General features: G+C 37.0%; 1 protein-coding gene across 6 annotated transcripts; it reads left to right on the top strand.

The window, feature by feature from the left end:
* The first annotated feature begins 1,185 nt into the window (after positions 1–1,185).
* LOC136844353 (G patch domain-containing protein 2-like) lies at positions 1,186–16,739 on the top strand. Of its 6 annotated transcripts, none has more exons than XM_067113398.1 (11): positions 1,186–1,396; positions 4,483–4,655; positions 4,957–5,203; positions 5,961–6,146; positions 6,482–6,667; positions 7,123–7,333; positions 8,544–8,633; positions 9,148–9,246; positions 9,657–9,793; positions 10,068–10,249; positions 11,103–16,739. In XM_067113398.1, the coding sequence occupies exons 2-11, from the start codon at positions 4,487–4,489 to the stop codon at positions 11,252–11,254; spliced, it is 1,659 nt and encodes a 552-aa protein (XP_066969499.1). In that variant the 5' UTR covers positions 1,186–1,396; positions 4,483–4,486; the 3' UTR covers positions 11,255–16,739. The 6 variants fall into 6 exon arrangements, with proteins under 6 accessions (XP_066969499.1, XP_066969491.1, XP_066969510.1 ...); XM_067113390.1 differs by having other exon boundaries at positions 1,224–1,396; positions 4,972–5,203; positions 10,023–10,249; positions 11,103–14,523; XM_067113409.1 differs by having other exon boundaries at positions 1,254–1,396; positions 4,972–5,203.
* The last annotated feature ends 54 nt before the right edge of the window (positions 16,740–16,793 follow it).

The raw sequence follows: 16,793 nt of genomic DNA, 5'->3' as shown, positions 1-16,793 counted from the left end.
TAACTGGCATGACACCTGATGACACCTGATACTTTCATCCTGTCAAACTTCTTCTTCAGTGTTTTGGCCTGAATTCACCGGATCAGCTGCTCGGTCGAGACGAAAGTCTTTTAAAACATCGAGAAGCAATGAATTATTTAAAGTTAAAGTGAACTGATCCGTTTAAATACATTTTAGATATTTATATCAAGCCAAAAATATAAATATATATTTTTTCATGAGTGACTGAAGCACCACTTATAAATAAAAAAGAGGAACAGTTAGCAATTTTTCAAGAAGCAAAGACCACTTTGAAGTTAAGGCAAATGAATACGTTTAAATACATTTTTAATATTTATAGGAAGCTAAAAATATCCATTAATATTTGTTTTTATCAATGACTGAAGCCCTGTTTATGAACAGGAAAAGAAACACTTAACGTGAACGAAAGAGAAACAGTTAGCGAGTGAAGAGATTGCTTTTGAATAAACCTTAAATATTTATATAAAGCTAAAAATACCCATCAATAAATGAACAACTGAACAACCGTGAGATTTTTATAAAAATAATTGGGGCAAAACACCATTTTGAATAAAAAAAAGTTCAACATAAAACAGAGTTATAAATAAGAGAGAGAGAGAGAGAGAGAGAGAGAAAAAGAGAGAGAGAGATTATTAAATGTTTATATAATGCTAGAAGAAATATCCATCGATAACTTTATTATCAACAACTGAATAACCATAAATATTATAAGTAATTAAAGAAAACAGTATGAATGAAAATGGAAACAGATCATGAGAGAGAAAAGAGTAGAGTGACATATATATATATATATATATATATATATATATATATATATATATATATATATATATATATATATATATATATATATATATATATATATATATATATATATATATAAAGTTAGAAGAAATATCCATCGATAACTTTATCATCAACAACTAAACAACCATTTATATATATTATAAATAATTAAAGAAAACAGTTAGTATGAAAAAAAAAGGCGTTTGCGAGAGAAAGAGTAGAGCTAGACATTATTGGAACGGGTTGCGTACTGATACTACTGAAGAGACAGAGGGCAGAGAGGAGAGAGGAGGGAAAAGAGAGAAGAGAGATATATATCATTATGAATTAAAAAAAAGATAAAAAAGGGAATTTGCGAGAGAAAGAGTAGAGTTCGACATTATTGGAACGGGTTGCGTACTGAGGAGAGAGAGAGAGAGAGAGAGAGGGAGAAAGAGAGAGAGAGAGCTGGAGTGAAAAAGAGAGAGAGAGAGAGAAAGAGTGTGAGAGAGAGAGATCAATGAAGGGACGGAGGAGGAGCACCGCCGCGTAGTAGACTTCGTGTTTGGTGGCCATTGAATGTTGGAATAGAAGTTGTCAGTGCATGGAGGTAAACCACACATCAAAATCATTCACTGTATATTGCCAAAACTCGCCTGGCGTCGCAATTGACCGGGTCACCCGCAGGAGGACGATCGAGGAAGGAGGAGGAACAACAACAACATAAACAGCCATCTTGTGTCTAAGAGTGTTGCTCATAGGCCTATAGGTCTACGAAAGAGAGAGAGAGAGAGAGAGTTGGGATGAATGAATTTAATGTCATTTTAGGTCATTTAATGTTATGTAGGTCAGTTATGGCGGATACGTAAATGGAGGGAACTGTTATTCAAGGCTTTTTCCTTATTAAATGTAAAATTTGTCAATTTATTCATTGTCAAAAGGCAGTCGAAGCCTAGGCCTATGCTGCTACTTAGGCCTGTGGGCTCTCCACCAATAACAAGTGGAGTTAATGTTATCTAGGGCATAGAGCGGGTATTTAGGGTATATATGCCCATGTACATGGCCAAGCGGCAATTTAGGTTTTATCCCTTCGTAAATGTAGGCCTAAGACTGTAGCCTCCAAAGCTTAGGCCTATGGGCTTTCCACCAACGAACGAGCGGAATTAATGTTATGTAGGTCATGGAGGCCGCACCTAGGGTAACATACATATGGCGGAGTCGTTGTTCAGGTCTTATTCATCTTTGTTGAATTTGTAGCCTAAATAATGTTGAAGCCTAGGCCTATACTGCTACCTAGGCCTGTGGGCTTCCAGAGCCATATTTTAAACCTGCAGGCCTAGCTATGTTCTTAGAAATGGTGAAGCTGTTAGGCCTATTTAGGTCGCAATTGTTTTCTGAATGTCAAATTTGTACCCTGCGTAATGTCCAAAGGCTAGCGTAGCCTTGACCTAGGCTGTAGGCCAAGGCCTAGTAGCAACATAGGCCTAGGACTTGTCGCAATATAGGCCTAGGACTTGTCGCAATATAGGCCTAGGACTTGTAACAATATAGGCCTATGGCTAGTAGCAATATAGGCCTAGGCTTAGTAGCAATATAGGCCTAGGACTAGTAGCAGTATAGGCTAGATCTAAGTAGTAGCTCCGCAGCAGCGATTTCCTTCTAACTTGACTTTTTCTACAGTTTTTCAGTTGCTAATAATGGATTTTTTTTCAATTCTTGTTACACAAATGTAATTAACCCTGAAGTCCATCCAACAAGGGTTTCCATCATAATCTTCACAAGACAGGCATTGCGGGGATATATGTCTGTTTGGAGCTGGTTCGCATATCCTGTCCGCAAGTGCAATAACTTGTTAACGATAGGCACACCCCCTGGGCCAGTACTAAACACGTGAAGGGACATTCCATCCCCGATGCCACAGGACTAAACACAGCGAAATGTATTTAACTCCTCCTGTTGGCGAATGGCTCCCCTCCTCGTTTTCCCCTCCAGAGGGCACCTCCCCAACATAAACATGTCTCGCCCCATTTCTGTGTTCTCTCCCCAAACCCCATTCTGAAGCCCCCTTTACTGTTGAGTAGATTTAGGGGGCAAATAACAGTTGGCCGACAACAAACAAACAAACAGTATCAGAAGCCCTAAAAGTGTAGAAAAAACTAGTTTCCAAGGTAAAAACAGGCACAGAGCTAGTTCTTAGAATTACCCAATATAGGCCTACGCATAGTAGCAATATAGGCCTAGGGCTAGAAGCAATATAGGCCTAGGCTTCACTTCCTTTTTGGCATTACACAGGCTACAGTTTTACATGTACAATGGTATAAAACCTAAATAGGCTAATTGCTTTGCCTGCTTTGCCTGCTTTGCCATTTTTGTGTTACCCTACATAGGGCCTATAGACGGTAAATATAAACACACACACAAAAGACAAAAACAAAAGGTGGTCAATATTATGGTTGGTGACTGGCAGGAACCAGGCCGCAGTAGTAGACTTTAAGTTTTGCCCACCGAACAAATGCGGAATATTGGGAAGTCGGGTCATTTTCAACGCGAAAACTATTATCGTCCGTAAGGAAGCGCAATACTCATTATAGATTTAAAATGCCGCAAAGAATTTAAAGCTGAAAGGCTGACAGATGGAGCTTGACCTACTGGACTAACTAGTGTGCTGCAAGAGCTTCTAACAGATTACGATTTTTCATGAAAAAAAAGAAAGCGATTTACAATTGTAAATAAGAAAGATAGAAACTAAATAATAACAAGGAACAGTATATAAGATTGAATGTACAATAAATAGCTGATAAAAGTAAGAAAATATAAGTAAGAGCTAAAAATATAATACAAGGAGTTCCAGACATCAACCCAAGGTCAGGTTATGGTACAGAGGTACTGGAATATATCCCAAAGGCTTGAAAACTATGCTTATACCTGTTCATCCATCCATCTTGAGGCAACTAAATGTGGTGCAAGATGACCAAGCATTCCAAATACTGTAGTGGTGCAATTCCACCAGTTATTTAAACAAAATGAAATGGAAAGGAGGGGTTGCTGAACACCCCCAAGGACCTTCATAATGATTTTTTGTAGAATTCCCAGCAGTAGGGAATTATGGAATAGATGTGGAGTTACTGAAGGAGTCGGAAGGACATTTTTCAAGAAACTTCTTGAAATAGCTTCCAAAACTAATGTGTTTTTTGTTAAAAATACAGGTAGTCCCTGGTTTACGACGGGGGTTCTGGTCCTACGCCACGTCGTAAACCGAAAAATCTTTGAAAATTGTCAAAAATCCAAAGAAAACCTTACTTTTAATGCTTTGGGTGCATTTAAAATTATGCAAATTGCATTTTTATTGAGTTTTTCATAAAAAAAAACCTCCAAATTTGTATTATTCTGCAGTTTTGGAACCATATTCTTCCGTCGTAGGCGTCGTAACCCCGGAACATGCGTCGTAAACTGGGAAATAATTTCTGATGAATATATTTGAAAAGCGTCGTAACCTCGGAACGTTGTAAGCCGGACCCGTCGTAACCCAGGGACTGCCTGTTTTGGTTTGTTTTAGAAAAATGGCATTTCAAGATGGGCACTGTATACTGAATTGACTGCGTATCATTGATACAGGAAGGTGGATACTATCAGTTTGTTATTCTTACTGTGTGAATAGGGAAGGAACAGCACACTTAATATATTTTCATTTTCCAGTGGTATGGCGAGTGGAGGGGACCGGCTGAGAGTGGTGACGGCGGTGGACTTAAGACACAAGATGGATGCACTTGTCTCTGACCTCACCCATGCTCTGGATGAGTCGCAGCTTCCCCAGTATCACCGCAAGAGACGAGGCTTCAAACGTCGTGTCAAGCTGCCCAACAGTTTGAGTAAGTGAATGCTGAGTTACATGCGATGAACTGCGTGTCTTGTTTTTCTTTGTCATAATAACTTAGTTACATTTTTTTAAAAGATTTGTTTCTGCAAGATGAATGTTACGTATTTTGGCGATACAGTTTGCTAATTTCTGAAATATTTTTCAAGCTTGGTAACTATACAACACACTAGATTAGTGTAAAAAAAAACTCATTGTTGTCACTATACACCTTTAAAAATCACTGATACTAACGATAGTCTTGAATAACGTGTTCTTAAGAGATGATCGGATTCAATTGAACTTTTACTGTGCAGTTTTTCTCTCGACAGGCCTCGCCAATAACCGTGCACTGAGCGAAGATTCATCCAGTAGTATTGGTGAAGTGCTGCTCTCCCAAGACAACAAATCGTCCATACCCTTGACAGACTCTGATGACATGAGCCCCCCTCCAGAACCCCGTTTGAGAACTCAGCTGCTGACCCATCACAGAGCGCCTTCTACCTTGGTAGAGTCTGATTCAGTCAATGAAAACTTCTCTCCCATGAGACCTCATAATCGCAGGTACGTGATGAAACAGATTTATAATGTAGGCTGTCTGAATACATAAAAAGCAAGTTGCTAACATTTGTCTCAGATCTGCACACAAGAACTTGAAGAAAAGTGTTCATTTACGTTTATGCGAGGGTATTGGGTCGTCCAGATTAATAGCTTTCCCTTGCCTTGATTGGCCCTGTAGGGAAATGGTGCTGTCAGTGCATATATCTCCCTTCCATTCTCTCTTCCATCGTACTTTCCACCCTCGCCAAAACAATTGTTTCAGTATTATTTTCAGCACTGAACGACCTCATGGGTCCTAGTGCTTGACCTTTGGCCTAAATTTTATATTCCAGTTTCCTTGGTTGATTTCAGTTTGAAATGTTTAATATTCCTATATTCATGTGAAGCACAGCCATTCTGCATTCAAAAGGTTCTGCTGAAGCAATTACTGTACTGTGTTTACATTTACAAAATTTAAGTGGATTTATTTTTTGAATGACGGATCAACTGTCTTTTTATGTTTGGTGATGTACTGTAATACTGTATTTTCCTGTACCTCCTCTTACTTCTTGCTAATGAACACCATATTCTTTGGAAGCGTGTTCCACATGAATAGGGTTTATGTTTCTGAATAGGGTTTATCTTCTGAATAATAATAATAATAATAATAATAATAATAATAATAATACAGTAATAATACGTACTCACATTGCAGTTCCTGAAGAATTTTGCGAGACCTGACTTTTATATGCTATTTTTACCTAGCCCTTCAATTTTGCAGAAAAAGAAAGTGCAAACGTTTAGCCCTGGATCCAGATGCCCCATCCACCTCCAATCCGCAGGGCACCTCCGTTCTTCCTGCAGGGATTTCAAGCGTCCTACCCATCACCAAATCTTCGAGCTTTTGCGGAGTTTCTCTCAATCGGAGGAAGAAGACTCTGAGGTCATCTCCAGATACAGAGAATAGGTACGAAAATGTTTCTTCTTACCAAACTCCCCTGGTAATCTGACTTACAATTCACCCTAGTTTTCACTTCATTCAAGAAGAATGCCTGGAATGAGAGTCATTTGAGTAGTACAGCGTTCAGGAATGTGACTTAATACTCTTGTTAAACTACTTGGTAATTTATTTACTGTATTAGGTGTGTAGGGGGTGAGTATAGCACTGTTAGAATATTTGCCTTTTTTTGACATGAGCTTACTTAAATGTACTTAGTAGTTTTGTTCATTGTAATTAGAAGCTGTAGGACTTTGTTTTTTGTAACTGAACCCATCATCTTTCTTGTCTGTGTACTGGCCCAGGTACCTGGCAGTTTCAGCTGGGAAAAGAAAACGTGGAAGGGAGAGAAGCGTGGAATGGTGCGGCCAACAGCTGGCAGGAAAGCGACATGGGACGTCTAGTCATTTTCACAGTCTCCGAGCCCATCGTGCTTCCCGTGCTAGCACTGGCGACAGCATGGAATATGAGTATTCTGATGAGGATGACATGTAAGTGTGTTTCATTTAATAATTGTGATCGTTATGCAAATTGAGATATCAGAAGGTTTAACAGTAATCAGTTATTCATTTTATATGAGGTAAAAAGAGAGAAGGTTTGATAGCAAATAGTTTTAATTTTCTCTTTACTTCTATTTGCAGGTTTTTCATTTTTCTAATAGCTGAATTAGATATAGGTGTCTGCCCGTTAGCTTATTCTTTTGCTTTCATGTGCAAAAGAAAACAAAGTACATATTAAACCTTTAGTAATTGGTGGTGTTTTTGCACTGAGGTCTGGCAGTATCCTTAATTACGGCACTGGTTGTCAGACTAAGCAGACCTAAAGACAGCTCTAGTCTTGCTTGTACGAACACCTCGTAATATACAGTACAGAGAAGAGAGCAACCTAGTAGATGTGGCTATCCAAATCTCAGAATGCATTATTGTCTGTACTTCCTTCATTGCAGGGATCACAGCAATGACAGTAGTGAGAGTGAGGCTGGAATATACACCTGCGACGAAGGAAGAGAGGCAGACGATGAGCAGAGCGACTGGTTTGCCGAACCAGACCCGGTTTACGGGGTCCCCGGTTCAAACAATCAGACTCGGCAGAGGAATTTCTCCAATCGGCTGTCGTGGTGGAACGACAACGATCTCGGCTTGTCATCTTCAGCAAAGGTAATGCAGGATTGGAGCGGATGCTCTGCTTATGTAATCCCTAAGTGCATTTAGCCTGAAATATTAACCTAAAGCATCAGATGACGGAGCAGAATGAAACTAAAATTACTGGCTGGATACAACTACTGTACTTTTTTCTCCCTCTGACAAATCTTGTATCAGTGACAATGCTGTTTGCCCTATCAGTAATCTTGGCTTCTGCACATCCTGATAACAGTCAGTTTTATCTTTTAATCTTGACGCCTTATTTCTCAAAGCTGAAGGAACTTCACTTTTAAAAGGGCATCCATTTTTTTTGGTAGTTATTTCTATATGAGAATATGTGATTTGCCAGCATTTAACAGTCACCTTACAACTGTATGCTATACCAAAGAGGTGGTTTTATATTTGTCAGGATATGGTCTTGCTATCCTTTACATAATATATCCTAAGTCCCAAACAAATGGCTATATTTTATTTTGTACGTAGGATGCCTTTTCATTTTAACTTCTTATTTTTGCTAAATTTGAATTAACCCAAATTATAACATTCCACGTGTTGTGTAGTGCATTTTTCCAATCAGGGAATGATAGTCTTTCCTATTTAGTAGTTTGTGGATTGTAACAGCACTAAATATATAACATTATGTGCAATTGGGATACTTCATATCTTGACGAGCCCAGATGGAGATGTGATGTTTTTACATTTTTATTTTGCCTTATAAGTAGTGTTCCATCATACTGTTGTAACTCAGACCTCATATGGGTTGGCATAGTAGTTACTCTGATGAATGTCACTTGTTTCTAAAAGAAAATTTCATAGGGTTAAAGAATGTTAATTTCTGGGGGCTTACAGGGTCTTAAAGTTTTTAAGCAGATATGTCAACCATTACAGCAGGTGGATGTTTTTGAATGTTTCTTTGAAGCAGTGGTCTGTATGTTACAAATTGTTTTTTCTAGATTCGTAAAGGTTTTTTTTTTTCTTTTTTTCACTGAAAAGACAATAGATAGGTTGAGATACGTAACACTTTCTTTTGCTAAGAAGCTTATCATGGTAATATTCTGTTACACAAAGATACTTTTTAAAAAAAGAAAATTTGAAGGTACATTGGGCTGACTTCGAAGTGTTCGTTCCAAACAACAATTTGGTCTCTGTTAAGTTAAGAAAGTGTTTTTAAGAGGACGATTTCCTGCAATGGGTACCATGAGTTGCTTCCGTGTTTCCTTTGCAGGCTCTGTTCAAAGAGAGGTACGAGACAATGTCCGCAGAGAACCAGCAAGCCTGCCGACTCAGGTTTCAAAAGCTGAGAGAGAGGCTTTTGGTGAGTATCCCTAAAAGTCACTTGGATGATTTTCAGGTGGATGTGTTTTTAACCTCAGCCAGGACACTTTGCGACGAGAATAGAAAGCGTATTTCCTGCCGGTATTCGCTGTATCAGCTCTTGAGTGGTTGAAGCACTTCAGTACAAAATATCTGCCAGAGAAAAATGGCTAGAATTGATGTACAGTAGTTCACATGTTTGTCTGTCTTATCACTGGATCTCAACAGCTGACACATTGAAAGTTATGTAGAACATTCAGGAAACATTACCGAAATACACAATATGAATCTCGCCGATTCAATAGTTTTACGTATCCATAGAAAGTAGATCTTTGTCGTATATTCTATGCTTTAGGTGTACTGTACTATGCTGACATTGAATTTTCTTGTTCTATATCTTGAAAATTACTCTCATGAATTTACGAGATTCAGGTATTGTGTAATAACAAGTTTACGTTGCAAAGACAGGTTGTTCGAGGTTGTTCTTTCAAAGTCTGATTATTAACACTTTCCAGAGAAGAGAAATTCGTGCCGGTCGGAGAAGGATAAGGGACAGAAAACCTGGTTACAGCATTGTCTCTTCCGTCAATGATAAGGTGTCAAGATTTCTTCAGGTAAGTAGTTGAAGTGTTTCAGGATTCTTAATAAAATTCATGGAATTGTTTTTATGGAGTGTCTCAGGAATGCTAACTAATATTCTTAGAATTATTTTTATAAAGTGTCTCGTGACAATTCATGGAATTATTTGTATTTAGTGTCTTTGGAATGCTAACTTAAATATTTATGAAATTATTTTTATGAGGTCTCAGGAATGCTAACTAAATATTCTTAGGCTTTCCCTTTCATTTGTAGGCTGTGTATGACATTTTGTAATTTGTCCCATTCACTCTGTTAGGAAGATATATTTGAAAGTCACCCTTGTAAAAAAAACTTATATGAGACTACTGTATTTTGCTTCCTAGGTTATGAGACTTTCACTTTGAAATTTTAGCTCTTTTTACAAGTTACTTCACTGTGTTCACAGGATCCGACTCAGTCAGAACTGCGGTTACGGCCTATGACGGATAAGGACTTGGATCAACTTAATCACCTAGCCAACCTGTACTCATTAACCGTCCGAAGTGGTGATGATCAAACTGCTCCCATCCTCACAAAAACAAGGTAGGCCTAATGAATAAATAGGTCATCATTAGTACTTTTAATTTATCCATTTAAGAAAACCAAAGTTTGGTAGACTTAAAAGGACATATAAGTAAATATTAAACAGTTTGGTAAATTGCCATATCTAATTTTTGATGGACTAAACAATGATGGACTTGCAAAGTCACATTTTTATTTCCTATGCTTGAAAGTATTTTGAAGTATTTTTCTGTTTTGATTTGATTCCCAGTAAGGTACGAAGTATTCACAGGATTTTTGGTAACTTTCCCGTCAGAAACACAATCACCAAACAGAGGTTGGAAGTGGAAGGTGAAACATTGGCATGTGGAGGATCTTTTCCCGGAGGTCTGCCTGTACCGCTGAGTGACCTCAAGCGACGTAAACGGACACCTCCTCCCCCAAATAACTTGACGGAAGGCAGCAATGATTCAGTCGAGAGTGTTTTTAACAATGCAGGTCGGTCTAGTGAATTTTTCTCATTGTATTAAGGTTCTTTGCAGTGTCCCTTCAGTCCCTAGCTGCAACCCCTTTCATTCCTTTTACTGTACCTCTGTTCATTTTCTCTTTCTTCCATCTTACTTTCCACCCTCTCCTAACAATTGTTGCTTAGTGTGACTGTGAGGTTTTCTGCTTGTTACACCTTTAAAACCTCCTTTACTCTCAATTTTCCTTTTAGTCCTGAATGACCTCATTGGTTCCAGTGCTTGGCCTTTGGCCTAAATCTTATATTCCAATTCCTCATTGTTCCTTAATGTAATTAAAATTGTATTGTTATACTGTAACAACTCAGCTTGAAAGATGCTTTTTGGGGGTCTGGCCTATCTGAAAAGTAACAAGGTCCATTAAGTATCAAGACCTTGTATTATAGCCTATACTTGAATATTTTTGAGATATCTTACAGATAACAGTAATTCCACAGAATTCCTAACCTAAAAAGGTCCGTTAAGTTGAGGTGTCACTGTACGCGCTATATTTTTTATATTTATGGGTTTAGAAGTATTTGATGGTAAGCTTACACAAGAGAGGGTTGAACCAGTTGGAGAATTTTATGCATACATCACAAGTTAGAATGTTTCATAATGTTTCATAATTTTTTATGATAATCTTGAATATTCTGATGAAATTAGCCAAGGGGGAAATAAATGTACTGGTTAACAGGTCATAGATCTGACTCCCAAAGTTCAGATGAGAAATCCATATCAGTATCCAAGAATTTTTTTTTTTAGCCGATTCCTTTTAACACTCTAAAAAGATATATTTGAACAGGCATTGCAAAGGAACACTCCATTATCAATGAAACTGATTTCAGGGACATCATTTCGGCCTCCTGTACCAACAGTCAGCTGGGAGGATGACATAGGGGACTGCTGTGCCGACTCGCTGTCCGAGAGACTGGCCGATTCAGAGCCGGATCCGTTGCCATCCCCTACCTCTCTCGGTCTTCACGACTGCACTCTATAAAGATCTGCCGTCTACGTTGGCCGATTCAAGACTGTAGGTCCTAGATCTTTCAGAGCACACTGCCATCTGACGTAGGAGGCGGTCGGTAATTCTGCGGCCAAGTCTGTGTCTTGCCAGGGTCACTCAGAGAATTACTCACCGCTGACGTCACCTGATTACTCTTCATTGAAACCATGATTCATTTCCTCATACCCCATCAAATTGTTATGACCTGCCATATTTATATAAGAGCCATCCAGATTTCTAGATTTATTGTTTACTAAATATGATTTGCCATATTTTTCAGAGATTTGTAAACAAATTATTTATTATTTATTGAAATGTTAATTTGAGAGACAAAAAAAGTGTTTTGCAAGATAAGGGTTTGCAATTAAGATTTCCAAGCAAGTTTAGGAAATAATAATGTAAATTTTGCAAAATTGGGAAGTTAACAAGTTAACCTTCTTGTAAGGATATTCAGGCATTACCCTGTAGCGTAATTCCAAGGCTGTACACTGCCATTTTTATCGGCATTCCATAATATACTGTGTAGCATGTGATTCATGATGTAAAAAATACTCTTATTGATAAAATAACATATATATATATATGTGCTGCATAATCTGCAGCTCAATGTCTGTGATCTATCAAAAGCAGCGTATTTCTTCCAGTAACTTGAAGACTCGTTATCATACTTCCGACAGGTAGTCCCGGATAATGACAGGATGAATGGAATAAGAAAACTTGTCAAATATAATGCTATGATCATGGACATCCACATTGTCCAGTGGGTGTACTATAATGACCCCTTGCTTTTGATTCCTTTAATATTCATCTTGGTGATGGTTGAAACTACAAGTCGGTGTGGAATGGTAGGGTCATGGGAGCTGTTGTGTGTAAGTGACCTAGGCCTAGTGTCAAGATCAGAATCGGAGGAGGAGGTTGGTTTTAATATTTGAAAGATAGACGAGTCGACGGTTGAATGTTATATAAAAAGTGAAAGTGATTCATTATCGTAAGAATTTTATATCCCAAGCTAAAAGGATGTATTCAAGATTTTTATACATATATCACAAACTAGAAAGATATATTTATAAATGATATACACATATTACAAGCTAGCAGAATTTCATATCGTAAGAATTTTATACAGTTAGTTGTATTGTGATAATCCTGAATATTCTGATGAAAATAGCCGAGGGGAAATATATGTACTGGTTAACAGGTCGTGGGTATATTTTACAAAAACCTGAATATCATTACAATCACTATTAAAACAGAATCTTGCAAACATTTTGTTCAAAACTGCCTGAACTCATTAATTTCATCTTCTTTCATGATCCATTAATTTCATTACTACGTAAATAGCTTGGTCATTGGAGTTGTGTGCGAGTATGTGTGTGTGTGTGTGCGAGTATGGGAGAGGGATTATAAGATGCAGTGTTGGAACATTCAAGTTGTAGGGGACAGTGTGTAATATGATTCTTTTTGAACTTTTGTAGTAAAGAGAGTAATGTAGAACTCAGAACGTAGACTTCTCATGCAGGACAGAAACATTTTGAAATCGTGGATTCATTTGTCTCTGTACAGTGTCTTTGTGGAAATCTGGTCAGTAACTTATGTGAATTTATGTTATAAAGTTAAATTTTATTTTTCTGTAGAAGCTTTGTACATACAGTAAATGTACTAGAGGTGGCATGATTTTGGAGACTAAAAGTTGCAGAAAGTCAGTTTCATACTCTTGCAAATGTTAGAGTGATTATTTCTTCATGTTTAAGCTGATAAACCAACATTGTTATTATTATTGTTGTTCCTGTTGGTATTAATGGCAGGAAAAAACAAACTAAACTGTCTTGACTGTTATATAAATACAGAAACTAATCATAGCATACACATAATGAATATATTGTAAATTTCTTTCACGAACGAAAAATGTATTTTGTGCAGTGCAATTATACTCCAAAATTCAAGGACCAACAATGCAAGCAAGACCACTAACAAAGTTTTAATAGGTGCATTTTCTGTTTCTATATATTAAAAGATCTCAGATATACCCTTTGCTTTGGAATAAAAATGGGCACAGTAGTCAGAATTGAAACTTTTGATCTTCTCTCAACCTGCCATTTTTTTTTATTTGTGAAACCTAATTCACCTTTCAGCTTGGAGAAACTAATAATTAAATGTATATGTCAGCCCCACAAAAGTACTCTAAAAGTCAGTGGTGTAACAGCCATAGGGCTGGGGTACAATCCCAAATTGGCAGTAAATATAGTGTACTGTACTTCATTACTAAGCTTCCATTGTAAGTAAGGTACTAGACATAAATGTCACTTGTCACATCAGCTTTGAGAAGAGGCAAGGTCTGTTAAGATATGTGAAATTGTACGACAAGAAATTCCAACAGAACAGTACATTTGTGATTTAAACAACAGTAGTGACACTCCATGTTGATGACACTTTAGATAATTTGTAATTGCAGAAATCATGTATTCTAGCAGATGAGAATCATGAAGTTTTTTGAAGCTTCCAGATATTTTTTATATTATGTTAAAGTGCAAGATAGCCTTTTCATCATTTTCAGTATTTGAAATCATCAAACTTTCAAATGCCATCAACTTGCCAAGCAACATTCCACAAAAAAAAGACAGTCTAAATAAGAGAGAAAACGCGAGAATAAAAATAAATTTAAATATTTACCTACGCCAATAAAAATCCAGGTTGTCGTTAAAGCGGTTTCTGTACTTTTTCATATTTGTTATCCTTTTCTCATATTTTGACAATGTACATCACCTCGGCTCATAATGGTCAGTGAAACTACCTGATTTTGAAAGTACCATGTATTTTAAAAGTCCCAAATGAACTTTACGGACTGGTAATTGTGATTTAACAGATTTTATAGTGAAATATTCATTTATATGCTGTAATTTTTGCATCGAGACAACTTATGAAATGTTAATCACGAACGATGGGTCATCTGTGTCTTCAGCTTTTGACTTTCTCTTCTCCACTTTCCTTTATTTACATCCTGTCAGTTTAGTTCTCCATGTAGATTTGATTTTGTTACTTTGATTTGTAATATATTTGTATTAACAAGAAAGAGAATTCAATCTATATCACAATTTACTCCTGTTTCTGTTGATTTATTGGATACAATTATAAATTATGTTGTTTAAAAATAAAAAGACATTGTTTTGTAGTTAGGTTAAGGATGTACTGTATTAAACATTAATGATAAATTAATCAAATTTATTATGGCAGCAAATCTCAAATAAAAACAAATCCTGCAGTTATGTCATGATTCCTTAGTGGTTGGTGAACCTGCGGCCTTATGGTAACAGTAAAAATAGATGCAGGAAATTGTGTGGTAGTGGTTGTTATATGACTTGCTCATCCTTTGTGAAATTCTGTGTAAGATTTAAGATTATTCATTTTGAGCTGTATAATTCTCTTCCATGAATTAACCTGTGTATAAAATCAAACCTAGGTATCAAGTAACTGACGGCACACTAACAAAACATTACTAGGGTCAGTTTGAGTAATTTCAAATATGTACTGGTATTAAACAGTGATTTTACAGGACATAAATGTATAGGAAACAACAGAAGTATATCACACAGGCACATTTTACTACTAACACAAAGGGTAGTAGGCCACTCAAATTAACATTGCCAGCTTTAAGGTAACAGGACAGCAAATGACTAGTGAAATACTAGGCATCACATTACAAAAATGAAACGGTGTGTTGAAAATGCACTGTCAATGAAAATCCATGAATTGGACCATGCAAAAACAGCAGAAAATTCTTGGTTACGATTGGCAGCATTTCTTGATGAGACAGGCAAGCACGAGAATGAAGTGCATGACGTTGTGGACACAGTCGAATGGGCTAGGTATGTGCAATTGAAGCTCTCTTCCTAGCGCCTCAGATTGGTGTAACTTGGTGTAATCTGACAGTCAAGTCTGTCTATGATTTGGGTTTGTAATAAATTACAGTACACGTACCACACAAGACGGATGAAGTGCAAAAAATCAGTTGCAACAACAACTACCAAAAGGCCACAAAGTCTATTACTGTACTACATCATACACCTTTGGCAAAAGGTATGTGGCTGTTCAAGTGATGATGTACCCAGTATGCCTGAATTCTGCACAAATAAGCTGCGAAGTTCTCGAGCAAGCATAACTGAACACGCAGTACAGTGTATACAAAATTTGTGCTACTGTACAGAAATTAACCGTAAGGTCATTGGTGAATATCCCACTTAAGGAACACAAAACAGAGTTGCTGGATTAGTATTTGGGATTTTGTTGCCTTAAGATAAGATATATAAAGCAGCTACTTTTGTTTTGTTATAATTTTCACAACTTTTGGGTATGTGTTACATCCAATTGTATTTACTCATGGTTCTGATTTATAACCATATTTCGTAACATTTACTGTACTACATTGGCAGGTAATGCCTTTTTGTTTTTCATATCTACCAGGACACTGCTTACTGGTTGTTTTCAGACCTGTTGGCATAAGAGGGGAAATTTGATAACCTGTAGAATAGTACAACTCTACAGCTATATCAGTCATGGTAGCAAAGTGTGCCACCAGTCAGTGGAAGGTTTACGTTATTTTACTGAATCATTATCGTAGGTCTTCCTGGCCCAACTGTGATTTTGACCTATTGAAAGGCAGTGTTAAAGCAGGAATTCCATTGGTTATAGTTTACATACAAAGAATGCCATACCAATTATAATGAAATTGGTTCTCAAAGTTGTAATTCACCTTATAGTCAATCATGTGTTTTTCATTAAGTTCATGACACTTTCTCTTTTCCTGCAGAAAGAAGTCACATGGGTAGATGGTTGGGTTCTAAATGTGTACTTTCCATAAATATTAAATTGTAACCAAATATTTATGTTCAAGTGATTGGGCAGCTTCAGGTTTTGTTGGCAAAAAATTATCAGTCGCTTCCATTTGCTTATTGACGTTCTAGTTTGAAATGAAGTGGACTGTTCACTTTAAAGTAGAATTCCTTATTCTTGTCCCTACGGTTTGTGAACTATATTAAAAAGGGAAGCTCAAGCATTGTTAAAGTTGCAGATTCCAGACATTTGTAGTGTTGTTATAGGGTCAGTACAAAGCATAAGACATGAATTGTGGGTATTGGTAAGATTTGCATTTGTTTAGTACATGAACTGAAGAGGCTGTTCTTATTACCCGTGTAGAATTTCCGTTACCTACTGTGCACCTAAATATTAATATCGTCAAAACACCTTTTGCGAGAGGAAATATCGTGCTTTGTTTACGAGGGAAGGGACTTGATGTCTATTTTGAGTTTCTTTTGAATTGCTGTTTTCAGTCACACCTCTTGGACTTGAAGCCGTTAAATTATGCCTACCTAATTTTCCCATTGCCAGAGTAAATATTTAGAAAGATATATGTATTTATATGGTTTCTTCTGTGTTCTAGAATGTAATTATATTTAATAATGAAAAAAATTGCAGACCAAGCAAACGAGTATCATTATCCTTCCAGACACATTGGCAAGGTATCCTTGTGGGACAGATG

Source organism: Macrobrachium rosenbergii, chromosome 2, assembly GCF_040412425.1.
Source record: "Macrobrachium rosenbergii isolate ZJJX-2024 chromosome 2, ASM4041242v1, whole genome shotgun sequence".
Taxonomy (NCBI): Eukaryota; Metazoa; Arthropoda; class Malacostraca; order Decapoda; family Palaemonidae; genus Macrobrachium; species Macrobrachium rosenbergii.
Note: the sequence above shows the minus strand (reverse complement) of the source record. Positions and strands in the feature narration are given on the sequence as shown.

What these genes read in the sequence shown, in the direction of transcription:
- LOC136844353 (XM_067113380.1), top strand. Translation starts at nt 4,487, where the DNA reads ATGGCGAGTGGAGGGGACCGGCTGAGAGTGGTGACGGCGGTGGACTTA. An exon ending in CAAGCTGCCCAACAGTTTGA is followed by an intron (nt 4,656 to 4,956) that starts GTAAGTGAATGC and finishes TTTACTGTGCAG; the next exon opens with TTTTTCTCTCGACAGGCCTC. An exon ending in CCCATCCTCACAAAAACAAG is followed by an intron (nt 9,794 to 10,022) that starts GTAGGCCTAATG and finishes TTTGATTCCCAG; the next exon opens with TAAGGTACGAAGTATTCACA.